Raw genomic sequence first — 19,948 nt, 5'->3', positions numbered from 1 at the left:
GATAATTGCTCTTTCATTCACAAATTGTTTACCTATCCATAAGTCTCGATAGCTTATATGTTCTATGTGGTTCAATTTTCTTGTAATATCTCCCTTTACATCTAGGTCATATATATCCATATATTTATCTATGTATGTCTACCCAAGTACTGATGACAGTCTGAAGAATACTTTGATAACATTTTCATATATAAAAAATGGTTTGATTTTATTGAGTCATAATTGTTCTTTGATGTTTACTTTATGTGGATTTTATATGTTGAATTTTCCATTAAATTAAAGTCTTTTTGTGACAGATATCTAAAAGTTTTTCAGTTCATTAAATGTCTTTTTGTTGTTGTTGTTCATTTAGGATTATACCTAACTTTGCTAGGTAAGTTATTTTTGGCCACAATTCCAGTTCTTTTGCTCTTTGAAATATAGTGTTTCAAGAATGATAGTCTTTTAGTACACTTAGGTCTTCTTATGTAATGGTGATTGTGGCTCCACAGTATTTGAATTTTTTTTCTCCTTGCTTATAATATTTTTTCCTTAACCTGGAAAACTTGGCAATGATATTCCTGTAGGTTTTCATGCTGGGATCTCTTTTAGTTAGTGATTAATGGATTTTTTTTTCCTATTTCTACTTTACCCTTTTGTTTTAGAACTTCAGGGCAATTTAATTATTTCTTGTAATATTGCATCTTCTATTATTACTATAACTTTCAGGTAGTCCAATATTTCTTATATTGTCTTTTCTTGATTTATTCTCCAGATCAGTTGTTTTTCAAATGAGATGCTTCATATTGTCTTCTATTTTTTCATTTTATTGATTTTGTTTTTATTATTTCTTGGTGTCTTATAATGTCATTCACTGCCCTTTGCCCAATTCTAGTTTTCAAGGAGTCATTTTCTTAAGATTCTGGATCTTTTTTCAGTTGGTTGACTTTATTTTATTATTTTCTTGGGTTGCTCTTTTTTTTTTTTTTCCTCCTCTAATTTCTCCTCTGTCTCTCTTATTTTATTTTTGAAGTCCTTTTTAAGTTCTCCCAAGAAGTTTTTTTGAGCTTGTTACCATTTGACTTTACCTCTTTGGGATAGAAGTGGCTTTTTTTACTTGAAGATTTTCTCTATCCCAGTAGTAGGTGTCTATGGTTGGGTACTTTCTTCTTTGCTTACTCTTTTTTATTTTCGTTTCTAGCAGCTTATTATAATAAGCTCTAATCCTGGGATATGAAGAATGTGTCCTAGGCCTTAAATCCTTTTTACTCTTATTTTCTGAGCTTTATCCCAGACCCAATCTGAGGCACTTTTCTTCACTCCCAAGGCATGTTTAGGGCGCCCAGCCACACTGTGCCAGTAAACATTCTTGCTCTTTGCAAACCCTCCAGCTGCTGCAAACTTTAGGTCTTCTCCTTGACCTGGAACCAAAACCAAACTCAATTCTCCTATAAGTAAGTGCCCAGAGTCAGGAGCACCCTTCCCCCACTACTACCCACCCTCACCAGGCATGCCCTCACTTCTTGACATTGACTGTAGCTCAAGATAGTTTAGGTATCTCTAAACAGCAGAGAGCCCTTCAGTCTTCCCCTGCACAAGAGATGTCTGACCCCTCTCAATAATCCTATCAACTCCTTAGAATTCCTTAAACAGATATTTAAAGTCTACCTTTCTCTCAGCTCTTCTGAGCTCCTCTAGGATGTCTCATAGGCCTCTCAAAATCAAACTCTCTAAGAACGCATCTTTACCCTTAAACCTAGACTTTTTCCTAATATTCCTATCTTTTCAAGTGACCCAGCTTTGTTACCTCCTGCTTTTTCATTTGTCCTGAATATCCAATCAGTTGCCAAACCTTGTCAATTTCTACTTTCATAAGACTTAGGACAAATCAAGTACATTCCCTCGCTCACAACCCCATGCCTAATTCTGGCTTCCAATACTTCGGGTGAATTATTGCAATAACCAACTTGTCTTCCTCCATCCACCCTTTCTTTAAAAAAGTCATCCTCCACAAAACTGTCAAACTGATATTCCTAAAGCACAGTCTTGGACTAGGTAACAACCCTGCTCAAGGAGTTTTATATAATAGAGTAAAATGCATGCCTGGAATAGTCTCCATTATTAATTAATTAGTTTTTCTCCATTGTACGTGTTGTTACTTTTATCTCTTGGAGCCATTAGCTCCCTTAAAGGCTCAGCTCAAGTGATTAACTCCTTCGAGAGACCTTTTCTGATTTACTTATACCTCCTCTGAAATCACTTTTGTATTTTATTTATACATATATAGCTATGGCTGTGCATCTAGTTTCTATTTACTCATGTGGACATACATCCTAAGCAGAAATAAGCTTCTCGAAGGCAGGGATCTCCATTTTGTATTTTATCAATCACCAGCACAAAAGTGCCTGCTGCAGGATGTTTGTTGGTCTTGAATGCCAGTGACTGTGTTAGGATTCATGCCTGTCCCAGGCTGGCCATCAGAGGGAGGGAGGTGCCAGCAGTGCAGAGCTCCAGCCCTGGGACTTGAATCTGGAATTCACCATCTACACCTCAGATATTTATTGGTCAAATCACACCCCATGAGCTTGTTTTTTTGTATATATATAATAAGCATGATTGCACTCAAGATGGTTTTGAAGACTCAATTGAGATAATGTGTAAAGCCCTTTGCAAATCTTGAAGTGTTAAATAAACGCTGTCGTTATTAGGAGCAGAAATAGTAGCAATTAACTTTCTGAATTTCCCTGGAAGGATGTGGAAATAAAACAGGACTTGGATGTGATTGCTCATGCCTCCCGAGCCTCTAAAGCAGCAATATGAATCCTGGCCTTTAGATTACCTTCTGAAAAAAGCTGTCACGGGGGAAGAGGAAGGCTGGGTAATTTCAAAACTCACTTTGAAATAAGCCCTGTAATTCACTTGTCTCCCCTTTCCTCCCCACCAGTTTTGTTCCCTGTTTTTTGGAGCAGTTTCACCTAAGCACCGTGACTTCAACCACCCTTGGCTCCATCTGACAACAGCAAGTGACAGTGAAGATGACGATAGTCATAGTCTCTTCTCCAAGTCCTCTGATGTTTAATGATGGCTTCACAAGTTCAGCTTCCAGATAGTAAACCGGACGACCCATTACTAAAACATGCATCTGTTTAACAAGTTCTTATAAGGTTTTGTTTTAAGAGAATACCTTAAGGGGTTCATAGTACTTCATTCTGCTAGGATTGAAAATATCACTTTAACTATCATTAAATGTGTTTGGTTGTAAAATATAGGCCATTTATTGTGATCTGTGATGCCTTGGGGGAAGCCCAAGGTCGCCATTCTTCTCTGTGACCCCAGCTGAACATTCAGTTCCCTTCTCAAAGTGCAGAAATAAGTTCAGTGCCTTTTCACAATAGAATTTGGTCAGTTTAACTAAAACATCTAAACTTTATTCAATGGCTAATAACCTGTAGGAATCAGTGCCAACCCTTTAATATACGTCAACATAGCTTGCCACACACAATGTTGTTTTGCGATTGATTCATGGATAACGTTGGTAGTTGGGTGCAAAGATTCAAACTCTGAAACTGTAATGTCAGCTTTTTTCTTATTGTTGAGAAACTCTGGGTTAAGGGTTAACTCCTTAAGTCCCAGAGAGACCATCCTGAAAATAAAATCCTAATTAATCATCTGTGAAACAAGTGTCCATTTTGTTACTTGACATTTCCAGTCTCGAGTTTTGTGACATAGGGGGTAGTAATTTTGTTTAGTAAGACCGAAAATTTTCCCTAAAGGAGCAATACCTAAAATGTCTCGGCACATATACCCATAAAAAGTAGCTTTTATCACTCCCAACGAGAGTCTGCATTGGGTTAGAGGTAGGAATAGGAATGACCTTATTCTATCCCTGCCCCTCTACTGATGGTAGTTTACTTGATAAACACAGACCAAAGAAACCGAACAGCGAAAAACACTGCTTTATAATACCTTTTGGTTGGCCTTTCTTTCCCTTCCCAAACTGGATCGTGGGTTTTTAAGAATCTAACAACTGGGCTTTTGTGAATTCCTATCAAGTCTTTGAGAAACCAGTAAATATGACTGACAAGAACTTGACTGGCAGACACCGTGAGAAATCCACAAATGTGGGCAGCGGGTTAGGAATAGATTTCTTTAGGTCAGAACCAATATGACTCGATGCCTGTAAACGAGTCACAGCAGCCTGACAAGAGAGCCCTCACTGAGCTTTTTGCCCTTGTGCTTCTCAGGTATTAAATTCAGGGAGGTTGTTGTCAACCGCTTGAGCGAGCTCTGGTTTTTATATGACCTTCCTATATGAGACTTAGCACTCTCCTATCCAGGGGAACCCTCCCCGGTAACAGATCTTAGAAGAGGAAAAACATAAAAATGCTTTTAAGATGATAGTCCATACTAAATTGAGAGCATTCTTAATGGCAGATGGACACAGGACGATTTCCTATGACAATTTCACTACAATTTTGGGCTTTATGGTCCAAGGATGGCTCTGTGCCCTTGCAAGTCCTGGCCAAGCAGTACAAAAGGCTTTAGACTACTGCTATCCTTGTGCAGTCACTTTAAAATTAGATTACAGAATGGTCACAAGGGGCACTTGCGGCTCCATGATGCCAAGTTCAGAGAGCACCCAATTAGGAGGCACACAGAAAGACCTTTCCAAATGATGCGATTTTATATCTTGCCCATTTGTTTGAAGGCAGGATCTCTGAGAACGGAGTTGGGGGGAAGTCAGGGTGATATTATGACAAGGCCAGATGTACTTCCAGTTCTAAAATGCATGAGTGCTGCCTAAGGTCCTAACCCAGAATAGTGACTAAGTAGAGGCAAAGAATTTGTGCCTCACCTTAAGTCACTGAATGGGTGCAGCCTCAGTCAAACACAGACCTGTTGAAGACCTTAGCTTAGAAGAACCAAGGTCTACCACGATAACCAGAACCACCTCCAGGCCATATCTGGCCATAGGAGAAAGAAAATGAGGCAGGGGACCTTGCCCAGCCCTCCCTCACTTAAATCCAACTCACCTGCCTCCCTGATGTCATGGTCCTTTTCAAGAACAAACAACAATCTATATTACTCAGTTACTGCTTCAAATAAAAACAAACACATTCACACAGTTTAGTATAAATACTATATTTATTAAATATCTTTACAGTTTATTTAAATGTATGTACATAACTATTCCTGCATAAGTTATACTTCAGACATCCAATTCAGGTACTTGCCTCTTTAAGACAGGTAATGATAGTCTCAAAAGAAAAAAAATTCTCATTAGTACAGGTACAGATTCAATTTTGCTTTGTTATTTTAGCCAACTTTGCCATAAGCCGTTTGACACAGTTGTAATCCGAATAGAAAGAAACAGCCGATTTTCAATTCAGAGTTCTTTTCCCCCCAAATTTCCTATGATTGGAATTAAAATTTTATGTTAGTTCTTTGTTCACATGTTCACCTGTATAAATGGAATCAAGATTCTGATTTCTTATATTTAAAATTTTTTTTTCCTTAAGTGCAATGTATTTTTTTTTTCCCCAGGGAAATTGGAAGTGCTAGTTTGAACAAAAGATAGCAAGTAAGATGACAAGGAATCATTAAAATCTGAAAGCAAAGACATTTTGTAGTCAAACCCAATCTTATCTACGTATCCTTAACACTGACTTTCTCCAAAGAAATCCCCACACTCCTAGGCTTGTTACTTAGTGTGGGATGTTTACTTCAGAATAGTTCCCTTGATTGAGGAAACTTTCTCCATCAAGCAAAGCACTGAACCTAATATTTTATACAAGTACGACCCTCAAACAAACATACCTGGAATGGATTCTCTTTGTGGTTTAGTACCCATCAATCATGTCAAGCCACTACATTACCCTATTATAGGACCAAAAAAAAAAAAATTTACTGTTTGTCTCTTTATTTTTCTTCTTCCCTCTACCCTGGGTTTAAAAAAAAAAAAAAAAAAAAAAAAAAAAAGCACATGGACCCCACTGTTATCTCCATTCAGTAGATTTTTTTTTTTTTTTTTGTGCGCAGGCAGCTTAAGTTCGTAGGAAGAAATAAGGTTTTGATATGTTTAGAGTGCACATTTTCAAACAGAACAAAATAAAATTTTCAAGCATGTGATAAAAATATTAATTCTTTATAATACAGTATTGCTTTATAAATATAGATGGAAAAGCTATAAACTTTACTGGTCTTTGGTGCATCCAGTGAGGGATAAATAATTTGTAATTTGTAAATTAAAAATCCAAATTTTTCTCTTTTTGCTATAAAAGTCCATTACATGAGGCAAATGGCTTCACTTACACTGCTTGATTTAAGCTATCATTAGCACAAACATCAGGTTTAGAATCACACTTATGAAGTGGCACAGCTCAGGCAGTCATTCCCTAAGATCTAGAATTCCCCAAAGGGTCAAAAACAATCTCAAACTACTGAGGGAAAGGGAAAGAGCGGTGGCTGATCGATAACCCCCCCCAACAGTTAACAAAAGAGTGGCTATGACACCCACAGCACAGGGAAGCCGGGGAAGGGAGTGACACAGAGGGAGAAAAGGACTTTGGGTTATTCATTTATAGGTCAAGTATTAGGGCATTTCCACGGAAGGACTCTCAACATCACAAGAACAAATTGTTGATTCCATTCTCTAGCAACCATTTGTCAAGCAAGACTTTAAGCTGATTAAGTCAACTGTGTAAAATGCCACCTGGCTAGCTCTATATAGACTGTTTGGGGTTAAATCTGAGCAGAGAGTAGCCAAGTCATTACCAGCTCTCCTCTTCCCAGGAACCAAAATCGGAGGCATTGGAAAATTAATGCAAAAACATCCAGATCAAGAGGCCAAATGCCTCTGACTAGAAAAAATTTAGAACCCCAAACGAAAGAAATTAAGCCATCAGCCTTCATATGAATATATTCCTTTCCAAAAAATAAAAAATAAATCCATCTGGATGCAACCTTCTGTTTCTTAAAAACATATAGACTGCAAATAGTTTGTGCAAAATAAATACCCGCCACGTGCCACACTCACTCTTCCATGTCTTACCACAGCACTACAATTTCGCATTATTCTAATGCTCCCTCCCTTCACCCATCCCCCCCTACCAAAGAATGCTATTTTTTTTTCTTTTTTTTTTTTATCAAGTTAGGGTAGTTAAGGCATTCTGACATGTAATTAAAGGTGATTCAAAATATATATATATATCTCTAACATTATGCCAATTTAGGAATAGTAGATAAATTACTGAACGGCTTACAAATGAATAACTCATTCTCATTATAAATGAAATGCCTGTTACAAGCATGATGCTTTGAAATATAGTAATGACATGTACATGGTACATGTTAAACAATTTTTAAATAAAACCAAAGCCTGACATACAGTTTTGCAAATATACAGTACAACTTCACAAAAAAAAAAAATCTTTTAAAACCAGTTGAGGTAACCTCAAACATAACAGTTTTAATGCAATAAACCAGGCAGAACAAGATCTTCTTTAGAGGAAAACAAGACTTTTTTCTTTCCACATTCTCCTCAAGTAGATACTTACCTGGTTTAATTGCATTCTCATCTAAACACCAATGTTACCTGACTTTTTTTTTTTTAATATATATATATATGTATATATAAAACATGGCTTTAATTTAAGGATTTCTAAGTATATATCTTTCTACCACCAAGTTAATGGAACAAAGGAAAACTGACCCCAAAATATATCTTTACAGCAGTTGACTTTTAAATGAGCTTCAAAAGTAAATGTCAGCTTGCAGATAATGGAGAATTTGGATGCTGGGTAATTTAATTGGAAACAGTATATGTAAAATGGCTATTAAGAAACTGTAAACATTAAGTTTGTATCTGACATCCCTGAGTTTCTTTTAGGGAAACTTCCAATGTCAGATTTTCACAAGAATTTTTTTTTTCTGGGGTCTTTAAGTGCTCTTGCCATTACACTAAATGTTTGCTCATACCCATCAACTTAAACTTGATGCAGTGTGTGCTACAGAGTGGGTTTTAACAAGGTCTACGTAACCAGAAGCCAATACCATTCAAGGTCGTGGCCAGCCGTTTCAAGTCCCCGAACTTCGATCTCTCCTCCTTGCACAGAGACATTGGCATACCTCCCCACAACACATTCAGAAAGTCAAAGGAGGTTTTTAGCCATAATTGTACATCTCTGGACTTTAAAAAGTTTGCTTACAACCTCAGGAATAATATTTCCTCTCCCCTGACTTCCAATTAAACTTGACAAAGAATATCTCCTCTCTTAACCCTCATAGCTTTTCAAACTATCCCATAAGCCCATTTTATCTGGACTAATGAGCTACTAAAATTTTAAGTCACTGGAGCATAATTAAGCATCTTTTTTAAAAAGCACAAACAGTTGCATCCATAGAGTTTAAACTGATTTCTCTCTCAATTTTGTAACGAAAGGGCTCCTGGGCTCAATTTTTTAAGATGAATCCAGAGCTTAAAATGAATTCAGAGCAATGTTTTACAGCAGAATTCTAAGCCCCTGAAAAATAGGGGGTTATACCAGAAACACACAGACATATTCTATCATCTTACAACAACAGACTATGCATGTGAAGGTTCATGTGTAACATTTCCTTCAATGAGTAATGCATTTTTCTAGTAGATGTAGTAGCATACGATTTGTGGTGATTTTTAAAAAATACATTTTACACATTCTAGTTTGGAATTACAATCTACCAACATTACTCAGTTTCAACAATTCGACTGAATTCTGGGAAGTAGCAGCCACTGATTTGGCTCTGAAGGTCTTCCTTCCACCTCTCCCTGCGAAGGATGACTAGTGATGAAGGACAAACTTCAAGTCTTGCGTTTTCTTCAGTTGTTGCTGGCAGACATGAGCTAGTAGTATGACAGTAGTGGTTCGTAACAAGGATCTCAACTGGATTGTAAAAAGACGGGCGACAGGCGTAAATCACTGGCCATTGAGATCGGCGGCGAAGGAAAACGCGGTCCTGCCAGCAGGAACAGTCCACACACAGGAAGAGGAAAGTCAGAGGTTGACATCGAGGGGAGTTAGTCTGTGTACTCGGCTACGATGGAAAGGAGGACGGTGATGTCGTCAGGTTTTCCTCCTGAAACGAGAAAGGATTACACCATTTCACAACCGCCATGCGAGCCTCCACTGTGGCCGTTCCCTGGTGGGACACAAGCTGGTGGGATCTCCCAACAGAGAGACCGTTTCTGAGAAAGTCAGGGCAGCTCCTTCTGGAGGCAGCCAATGCTCCCCTGCCGTGAGAGGCTCCGACTGGCCCACGAGGTTTCCTCGCCTACTTTAAGGAAGGACCACTGCTTCAGCGCATGAAAGCACCAAATGGATCAAGGCCCAGAGAGGTCAAAAGGGCCAAAATTGTGCCATGATCTCCTGAGGGTGCCTTTCCCCATTAAGTGGTTAGCCATTTGTTTTTGCCAAGTAGCTATGGCATCACGAGCTTCTTGCTGTGGCACATTTAATTCAAGGCTGCGTGTGAAGGTCCTGCATCAGCCAGAAGCCTACTAGTCTCACCAATTCTGGCAGACACACACCGACATGAAGGTGGGTCGTGTGACAAAGAATTCATTCAAGCAGAAGCTCCATGAGGCAGCTACTTATCATGGTACTCAAGTCATATTTTAAAAAATGACTAACTCTCCTGTGTTCCCAAGCAGAAAGGGACAGGGTTAACATTGTCTCTTTCTGAAGCAAATATTGTGGCAGCAAGGGAGGAAGCAGAATGTCAAACATGTGAGGGACACATTGGCCAAGCTGCCTGGAATGCCTGGTCTCTTCCTGGATTTGCCCAAAAGTCTTTTGGGCTTAATCCAAGGAGTGTGGTTCTGGGACTTGGGGACTTTCAGGTGATCCCTGCTCTGGAAAGTCAACAGAGTTAGGTGCTGAAAGGTGGTCACTATCTGGTGACCTTGGTCCAAAGGCATAGGGAGAGGAAAGGCCCGTGTGTTTGTTGCTGAGGAGGTTTTCATTCCATTCCCGTGCCCTAGGACTCCAAAAGCTTCCCAAAGCTTTACTCACCTCTCACATTCAATCCGTTGTCACATGCAAACTGGGCAAAAGGTGACATATAATTTGGGTCATATGCCAGTTCATGAGCTTGCTCAGCAATGCTTCTTGCAGTCTGTTGTATACTCTCATAATTAGAATTCTGGAATGAAGGACAAATGAAATTATTTTTCAAAGGAATATCCAAGAAGGATCACAGATTTAGATAGAGAGAAACCTGATTTCTTAATCCAACATAAGCATTACTCAGAAAAAGTAGTATTTTTCAAACTCTTTATCTTTCAATCACTTTCTTAGCTCCCAGAACAGCAGCACTGCTGGCAGTCTATCCTCTATTTGGCGAGCAAAAGGGACTTCCTAAAGCACAAATCTGAACATGTTGTCCCGCATTATTTCCCAGATAGTCCTCTGGCTGCCTTCTAAAACCCTGCCTATCTTTTCACTCTTCTTAATGCTCACTCCTGTCCATGGGTTTCCTTGGCTCCCTGGCTGATCCTTCACCCAAGGCTCCATTTCCTGACTCCACACATTTCCCCCAGCTGTTTCCAATGCCTGGAACTCCTTCTCTGTCACTTCTCCTCCTGGCTGACTCTGAGCCTTAAGTTAAGAAGTTTCTCAGTCCTCCTGAATCCTTTTGCTGCCACTTTGTTTGTATAGATCGTCTGTGTGTGGTCTCCCTTCCTAGACTGGGAGTTCCCAGAAGTGGGGCCTTGTCTTTTTTATCCCCAGAGCTTTGCACAGGACTTGGCATATAGGAAGCACTTCAAAAAGGCCTGCTGCCTTGAAAGTATTCTTGCTAGTATGAGACATACTTCCCTATGTTCTCTCCTCACTCCCAGTTCAAAAGGCTTAGCATTAGAGGCAAACTTATTCTTCAGGAAACAGCTAATAATACAAACACTGGCTCATACACCCAAAATGAGGAACAAGGTAGGGACCAAAGGAGCAGAGAAAAAGCTGATAATTTCCTCCTAGGTCCCTCTAACAGACAAAATTTTTTGGTAGGCGTTCTGATGGCATTCCTGAACCTCACCCAGCTCTGGGGGCAGCCTGTGCCATTTGTTTTATAATGCCCGCCTTTTGCCAGATCCCTTTAACCAGAAGTTGAAAGGACAAAACAAGGTTAAAAATTATCCTTTGCTACTTACTCTCTTAACACTAACTTTGCCTACTTTCCCGATAGTTGGCTTGCACATGCATACATGTACACACACACACACATGCACACGCTCCATTTTTCCCAGTCTTTACATCTGCATTCACTTGAAAGATGATTCCTTTGCCCAAGTTGGCAAACTGGGGCTTAGCCAGCACTGCCCACTCTGGGCTGAGGCCCCTCTGGGAGCTTCAGCAGGTGAGCCTGTTCTCCATTACCTTTAACTTTTTCAGCTCCTGGAGGATCATGTAATCGGGCATGTTGTCAAAAAGCCCGTCTGTGGCTGTCAGGATAATGTCCCCTAACTGGACATCAAAAGAAGTGCTGTCAGCAGCATCTGGGCTGTGGAAATGACAAGGTCATGAGCAACAGAGGGAAGGGAAAGGAATCATTTACAGACATGGTACAAAGATCACAGAGTCATGGAATTTCTTTGGTTTGTATCAATGGAACCACTATCCATTGTGAAGCTTTCTTTGATCCAATTACTTTTATGTGCCTGAATCTGGACTAAGTAATTGAAAGAATTCATCCAATTAGGCTCCTTGTTCACAAGGGGACAATCACATTTCAATATGGGCTGCTTGTACCCAGAAGCCTCTTCTACTTTACAACAATTTATACAAATTAGCTTATTTTCTATTAAAATGGCTATTCTTAGTGGGACACAGAGGGACACAGAAATCAGGATGAAGCAAGTACACATTAAGAAAATATAAAAGTATTTTCAGAGGACAACAGATACCATCAATTAAAAATCAGGACTGAAATGAGGCTAAATCTCATGTGATTCAAAGAGAAATGAAGGACTTTAAGATGATTCACATGTTAACAGTCTTCAAAATTCCTGGTTAAAATGAGTCATCTTCTAGCGGGCCCAAGTCTTAATCATCACTGAGAGGGCTGGGGCTGAAAGAATATGAACTCTCATGTTAGGAAGCACAGAAATTCTGCACATGTTTTTCTGTTAAGTATCTATCTATACTATGTATTCTAGAGAAGAATTTACTGTATCTTAGTTATAATTAAATCTAGTTCTATTGATCAATTTACCTACTTATGGATTTATATATTAGGAGATGGTGTTTTTTCCTTCCATTCAACAAACATTAAGTTCTTTGCTTTTTTTCCCCTCCAAATCAAGACACTGAATTAAGCAGCAAAGCAAAGTAAGTGACAAGGAAAATTCCCCTCCATCTACAGAGGCATATGTGCTCTCTTAAGGAATCCCGAGTATCCAGAGGATACATATAGTCAAGGAAACTTGTGCTGTAATATCTCTTTGGTTTGACAGCTATAAATTAGCTAGGTGATGGACTCTCTGAAGCAAGGATTTTGAATTGCAACTTATTTTCATTTTTTCCTCTAACAGTATTTTATTTTTCCAAATACATGTAAAGATATTCACCCTTGCAAAACCTTGTGCACCAATTTTTTTTTCTTCTTCCCTTCCCTAGAAGGAAGTAATTCAATACATGTTAAACATGTGGAATTCTTCTACACATATTTCCACAATTATCATGCTGCACAAGAAAAATCAGATCAAAAAGGAAAAAAAAATCTACTTGTAAGACTTTGTGTTCCAAACTTTTCTCTCTCCTTCCTTCTACCCCCCTTATCCCAAGATAGCAAGCAATGTTAGATAGCTTAATTATGAACAATCTTTTAAAACATATATTTCCAGATCTTCATGTTGTGCAAGAAAAATCAGACTAAAAGGGAAATTATGAGAAAGAAAATGAATAACAAAAAAGGAAAATACTATGCTTTGATCCACATTCAGTCTCCATAGTTTCTTATCTGGATGTAGATGGCATTTTCCATCCCAAGTCTATTGGAATTACAATTTTAAAAAGTTCATTTCCAAGGGGTGTATGTGTATTTGTACTGATGTTTTTAAAAGTTAAGACAATTGTTTACGCAGGAAAAGAAGAAAGCAAAGACCTGGACTGGGGGAAAAAAACAAGGTGGGTGAGTGAACGGAATGGGAAAAGGTCCTTATTAGATGGGTCTGTAGGTCTTTTAGTAGGCTAGATTCAAAATTTTATAATCCAAAATGCACCAGATGTCAAAACTGTTATCAGGTTGGGCCCGACTCCTTAAACTGCCTTGAGGGAAAAAAAATCTGGAGGCTGACAAAGCAACAAGAAATGGAAAAGAGAATGAGGTGGGAAGAGAGCAAGAAGAGCAGAGCTAACTAAGCTCAAGAAGAAAAGACAAAAAGCTTTTGTCCAAGTCTGGCCTCTGCTAGGCTTCCTTCAGATGAAACGGCTTTTGTAAAGGAGTTTCCTGCCTGCCATCATCAGCACAGTGCACGCACATTGACAAGTTCTCAAGTTCACTTTTTCCTGACCTTCAGAGCAAAGAGTTCTGGCTCAGATGTCGGAGGACCAGTATTCAAATACTGCTTCTGTGTGTGTATTCTGGTGCAGTAGTTATAACTGACATTTACACAGAGCTTTGAAGTTCACTAAGTGCTTCACAAATGTTATCCCAGTGACCCTCACAACAAATTTTGGAGGGACATGCTGTTTTGCTTCCCAATGTATTGATGGGGAAACTGAGGCAGAAAGGCTGTCATCTGCTGAGGGTCCCATAAGTGTTAGTGTCAGTATCTGACTCAAGTACTACTGTCTCTAGGCCTGGCTCTCTGTCCACCCTACTACCACCTAGTGACCCACATAATCACATAACCCCCTGGATCTCAAAGTTCCTAATTATAAGATTGAGGGCAGGGGTGTAGAGATAGGTGGTTTTGGGTCCCTTGAGGTTCTAGATCTCTGACCCCAAGTACTTGCTACTAGAGGGAAGCACTGGTATTAAGTGACAGTCAAATATTTATAATGACAAAGATAGCCAGGTCACAGATTTAAAGCTATAAGGCACCAAACAGAGGCAGAAAGGCAAGTGATCCTGAGTTCCACAGGTGAAAAGAGGCAGAGCTGAGATCAGAGCCAGATTCTTAGACTTCATCCCCAGTCTCTGACCCCCAAAGATGCTCCAACACAACTACTTTTTGTGATGTGAATAAAGTAGCAGAATACGAAAAGCATCCACCTGTGCATTGAGACTGGAAACTAGAGGCTGACCAAAAGTCCAATAGCTACAATGTCTACAAGTAACAACTCCTAATTTCACTTGAAGTGGGATATTGTGAATAAACCAGAACAAATTACAAAAAGAACCTTTTTAAAGTGGCAAGGAACTGGAAACTGAATGGATGCCTACCAGTTGGAGAATGGAGAATAAGTTATAGTATATGACTATTATTGAATATTATTGTTCTGTAAGAAATGACCAACAAGATGATTTCAGAGAGGCCTGGAGAGACTTACATGAAATGATGCTAAGTGAAATGAGCAGGACCAGGAGATCATTATACATGGCAACAAGATAATATGATGATCAATTCCAATGGACATGGCTCTTTTCAACAATAAGGTAATTCAGGCCAGTTCCAATAGACTTGTGATGGAGAGAGCCATCTACACCCAGGGAGCGGAGGGACTATGGGCACTGAATGTAGATCACAGCATAGAATTTTCCCTTTTTTTTGTTTGCTTGCTTTTTTTCTTTTTTTTTTTTGATCAGATTTTTCTTGTGCAGCATGATAAATGTGGAAATATGTATAGAAGAATTGCACAGTTTAACATATATTGCATTAATTTCTGTCTACATGGAAAGGAAGGACAAAAATTTGGAACACAAGATTTTACAAGTGTGAATGTTAAAATCTATTTTTGCATGTATTTTGAAAATAAAAAGTTTTTAAAAAAATAAAAGAAAAATCCTTGAAACTAGGAATATACATTCTATATATGGCTTTTCATTTTTAAGCTTATTATAAACTCAATATATATTCTTTCAAAGCTAAAAAACAAAAAAACAAAACAAAACAAAAAGAACTTGGGACAGAAGACTCAGTAGAATTAAAAACCATCCTGAAGATGTGGAATTGAAGGAAAGCTAGCCCTGCATGTTTGCTCAGAGATTTTTATAACAAACACAATCTGGGAGGTCCAGATCAATGACCAGTGGGGCACCGAAGTCCACTTGGGGTTGTGCTCTTTTTTTTGCCTGAGTGTCCCTTTGCTGTTTGGCCTGTGAAACACTTCCTTCCATTGGCCAGCTCTGTCCTCTTCTCCCAACACTCCCATCCGTGAACTTGACCTGCTGCCAGATGCAGTCTCTGCCCATTCTGACTGAACACACTGTGCCGCTGGGAAGCTGCCCGCACTGAAACATGAGCCGCAATCACATGCTGGCCAGGCCGCCCCGGGGGCCAAGGAAAGCAACGGTCACTGGCCCACTGGCAGCCTTTGCCCCCCTGATGGTACCCAAATGACAGAGAGTGGCTGAACCCCAAAATGAAAACGGGCTACAAGTTCAATGGAAAATCAAAACCAATGGTAAAGTCTGGCACTTCAGGTCCCCAGCTCATGCCTCTGGGAAGGTTAATATGATCAGGGGTCATCATCAAAAATTGTAAACCAATTTTTACAAATAACCTTATTACATTTTTTATGTCAAAAACACAGTAGTATTCTTATTTCACAATCTAGTTCAAGTCTCCACAAAAGTTCCCAGCAAGCTCTGGGATACTTTGGGACCCAATCATTCATTCAGATTAAAATGCTGGCAGCAAGAATTTGTTTAATGCCTTAAGATCTGATTCTATCCAGAACAATAGGTAAAGGACATTCAGTAAAGCTTCTCTCTCAGGAGCAACATCTCTAATCTGACTTGGAATGACCCTGAAATGGACATCCATTTCTCAACTATATAATTTTCATATTTGTGTTAGGAAAAAAGCCATTTTAAAATCTTAACAAATTACAGTTTAACAGTAGATTCCTGGCCATTTAAAGTTTAACTCTGAAAAAGAACACCTCATAAACGCAAAAAGCAAAAGCAGATGTACAATCCTCTAATGGTCAAATGGCCCAGATGATCTTTGACTCCCTTTCTCAGGTCAAACCTAGTCAATACTTTGCCAGATTCTACATCACATGTTTGAACAGTGAAGCAAATTCAGGTTTTCTGCCTAGGGAATGGACCTGCTCTCAGGTCATGGACGTGAACATATCAGGGACAGTTTTCCATAACAACACTATCAAATATGACCCCATCCGGGGCTTTTATTGTCACAATGAAAACCTATATGGCAAACACAAAGAGAATGCTCTCACATCACTGTCCATTAGCTGCAAGAAAAATAGCTAATGAAAAACTAATGCTTTCTATCTGATCTCACTTGATCCTCATGTCTCCTCCATAAGGTAGCTGCTATTGTCCGTACCATTTGAGAGGAAACAGAGTCAAAGAGAGGTAAGGGCCTTATCTGGGGTCACGAACTCAGGTCTTTCTGACTGCCGTATGTGTCCAGGTGCAACAGGCACCATGGGCAAGGAGGAGCCATCTTTCTATGAGCTTCTGAGAGAAGCACCATCTTCAGAGATTTAGCTTCCTATTAATGGCTTCCATGGAACTGAAAATGACTATTGTCGCCTTACTAAGGACAAAAACAGGCTCAAATCCCACCAAAGCCTCCAGAGGCAGAGCGAGGCCTAAGGGGCTCCAGAAAGAAACTCACCTGTCACTTAGGACGACACCCTCTGCCTCGGGAGGTGCTATGGAAAGCTGAAACGGAGTGTTGAAGTAGTGCTGCTGCTCATCCGATCTGTGGACCACCTCCCCACCTCGAACTACCAGAAAGCCCGAGTCCCCCAGGTTGGCCGTGTGCAGGCGGTGGCTCGTCCGATCCAGAACCACGATGCAAGCTGTGCTGCTCCCTAGCAAGGAAGGAAACTGGCATCAGGCCAAAGCTTTGTCCTCCATTTGCTCTGCATATTTAATTTAATCTACACACAAGCATTTTACTAGTCACATTTCCTTTGTTCAAATATTAACTTATCTTTCCTATATTCTAATCATATGGGTATTAAGAGTAAGCTGATTAATGTCAATATGATGGAATGAATCCAGAATTTTAGAGAATATTTTTAGAAAACAGCCACAGAAGCTATGGATTTTTATCTTTTTTTTTTTTTAATTAAAAGACTTAATCTTACCCACTCCTAAGTGCCTAGTATACGCTTAAAATCTTAAAATTTTAATGTTGGAGAGAGATATATCAGAAATATATTAGACTATGATGATTTGAGTTCCTTTGGTTAGATTCTCAGAATTTCATAGCTAGAATGATCCTTCCCGATCAATTGGATAAAATTTCTCCAGATAACAAAAAATTTTTTTTTTAAAAAAAGGACCATTTTGAACCATACTATTTTAACACTGAAACAAACCCCAAATAAAAATGACTTGGTCTCAGTCTCAGTTTAAATATAATTAATATTGAAATAACCTTTCTAATGCAGCTAACTGAGGTCAATGAAGATGTTCAAAAGGTCAGAGTGTTGTGAAGACAAGATACTAATTTTAATATTTAAATACCAACACAATGTCAGCTATATCATCTGGACTTTTCTCTTGCATCACTGGCACCTGAGCCTTCTGAGAGGAGATGCATTAACATTTGAGACAGGACAGAGCTTAATCACCATTTTAAATTAGAGTTAAGAGTAACTCATTTCAATCTGCTGAGGTCATGAAGACACTTTCTCACATGCCATTCACATGGAATGGGCAAGGACCTGATGTTGGTGATTACAAGATAACCCTTTATATGTTATGGCAGCAATCTCTCACTTGAGAATTTTGTCATATATAATCAATTCATTTCTGTGGCACTTTTAACTTTTACAAAGCACTTTTTAATGCATTATCTCATTAGATCTTCAAAACAAATCTGTTGAGGTAGTCTTGGTGTTATTTCCATTTACAGATTAGGAAACTAAAGTTCCAAGGTGACATGCCTAGTAAGAGTCAGGACCTGAATCCAGACCAGCATGACTGGAAGAATAATGTACTTTTTTTTTTTTTTTTGCAATTGGAGGTCAGTGACTTGCCCAGGGTCACACAGCTAAAATTTGTAGGAGATACTTAATAAAGGTTCAATGACCTAAACCCATTAAAGTGTTAAGAATATGGTACACATGTTTATAATGTAGTATTGACTGAACCTTTAACTCTACAAAGGTATCTGGAGTTAGGAAGCCCTGGGTTCAAATCCAGTCAAAGACTGTGTGACCTTGGAAGACTCATTTAACTTGTTTGTCTCCATTTCTTTTTGTACGATGAAAATCACGACAGCATCTGCCTCCCAGGTTTGTTATAAGGATTAAATGAGAGAATGATTGTAAAGTGCTCAGCACAGTGCCTGGCACACAGCAGGGGCCACAGAAATGCTAACTATTATTATCTGCAATCTGACATTCCAAAAAAGAGAATGTTTAACTGCAATTTACATTGCTTCTTAATAATGAAGCAAGATTTACATTACAGTTCAGATCATAAATTGCAGTCAAATGGGCTACTCAGAGAAGGCAGGCAGTAGGTGGATTCTCCCTCCCTGGAAGTTTTCAAGCTGGTGCCTGATGAACGAACGCTTGCCAGGGGGAAGGAACTAGATGCTTTCAAATTCCAAAATTCTGCCAATCGATCAATTAGCTTTCATTTCAAAATAGATCTATCTGTTCATGAACTGCAGAACCCTGTGCCCCCCCTCCCCCAAGAAGGCCTTCTGAAAGACAGCATTAGAGATGTATTAATCTCTATGAAGACACAAGTTAAGAAAAATTTGTGGGGAAGACAAATCTTTAGTAATGTAATTCACTGGCAAAATCAGGACACCATTGTCTATGCCCATGGTTGTAGGCAGCTGACAGAATCATTTAAATGTCTGTTATTCTTAACTATCCAAAGCCTCAGAGAAAAATTAAGGCCTCACCCTACAAAATAAAATCTGGCTTGGAGTGGACATACCTTTCCTCAGTCCAAATCATTCCTGGAGGCTTGTGGGGTTCAGTCAACAGAGGAAATCATTTCATGACAATGAAAAGCTAGAGATATCCCACCAAACCAATCCGTGGGGTCTGCATAGAAGGAAGTCAGTGCTGTAGCTGAGGGAGCAAGCTGGCAATTGAAGAACAAATAGTGACAGAGGATGGGAAGACCACTCCCGGAGGGGCCTTGGGCTGCCCGAGCACTTGGAAGCTCCCAGAACATCCCTCCTACTCTCGAAAATGGAAATATTTGTACTGTCATGTAGACCTGTTTATAAACAACCATTAAGTCTTTAGGGCAACAAACAGAAAGACTGATGACCTTATCAGGACTGACCAGTCAGATCTTTAGGATATGTTGATTTCTGACTTCAGAAGATGTGCATTCTCCTCATAGGGGTTTCTGAGGTAAGATGAATCATTTGTCTATGAAACTAGCCTGGCCATAGTAGCTAAAAATATCTCCCCCAAACTCCTCCATACTTGTGAGTTCTTAGCCTTTCCCGGCAATCTGATGTGCTCCATGGGATTTTTTGTTTTTGTTTTTAGCAATACAGATTAGGGAAGAGGGAAGGGGACAAATAAACACATATATAACACCTACTATGTGCCAGGGATTGTGCTAAGTATTTTACAATTATGGTCTCATTTGATCTTCACAACAACTCCGGATAAGAGGTGCCATTATTATCCACTTTTTATAGATGAGAAAATAGAGGCTAAGTGATTTGCCCAGGTGACTAGGCGGCACAGGACAGAGCATTGGGCCTGGAGTCAGGAGGATCCTCAGTTCAAATCCTGTCTCAGACATTAAGTCATTTAGCCCTGTGTGCCTCAGTTTCCTCATTTGTGAATGAGCTGGAGAAGGAGGC

At 39.3% G+C, this 19,948-nt stretch overlaps 2 protein-coding genes across 3 annotated transcripts in view; one reads left to right on the top strand and one right to left on the bottom strand.

Moving 5' to 3' along the window:
• The window catches only part of RAD9B (RAD9 checkpoint clamp component B), a 45,752-nt gene extending 42,096 nt beyond the window's left edge, over window positions 1-3,656 (top strand). For both annotated transcript variants that reach the window (XM_074297508.1, XM_074297516.1), the window contains one exon: window positions 2,924-3,656. In XM_074297508.1, the coding sequence (XP_074153609.1) occupies window positions 2,924-3,058 (135 nt within the window). In that variant the 3' untranslated portion in view covers window positions 3,059-3,656. The remainder of the gene's footprint in view (window positions 1-2,923) is intronic.
• Window positions 3,657-5,105: 1,449 nt separating this feature from the next.
• Window positions 5,106-19,948, bottom strand: part of PPTC7 (protein phosphatase targeting COQ7) — a 38,438-nt gene continuing 23,595 nt past the window's right edge. Inside the window, exons 3-6 of the mRNA XM_074297525.1 lie at window positions 16,766-16,964; window positions 11,391-11,514; window positions 10,029-10,158; window positions 5,106-9,093 (exon numbers count right to left, since the gene is read on the bottom strand). Coding sequence (XP_074153626.1) covers window positions 9,035-9,093; window positions 10,029-10,158; window positions 11,391-11,514; window positions 16,766-16,964 — 512 coding nt within the window. The 3' untranslated portion in view covers window positions 5,106-9,034. The remainder of the gene's footprint in view (window positions 9,094-10,028; window positions 10,159-11,390; window positions 11,515-16,765; window positions 16,965-19,948) is intronic.

Source organism: Sminthopsis crassicaudata, chromosome 1 (assembly GCF_048593235.1).
Source record: "Sminthopsis crassicaudata isolate SCR6 chromosome 1, ASM4859323v1, whole genome shotgun sequence".
Classification (NCBI taxonomy): Eukaryota; Metazoa; Chordata; class Mammalia; order Dasyuromorphia; family Dasyuridae; genus Sminthopsis; species Sminthopsis crassicaudata.
This window is presented reverse-complemented; position numbering and strand designations above follow the sequence as displayed.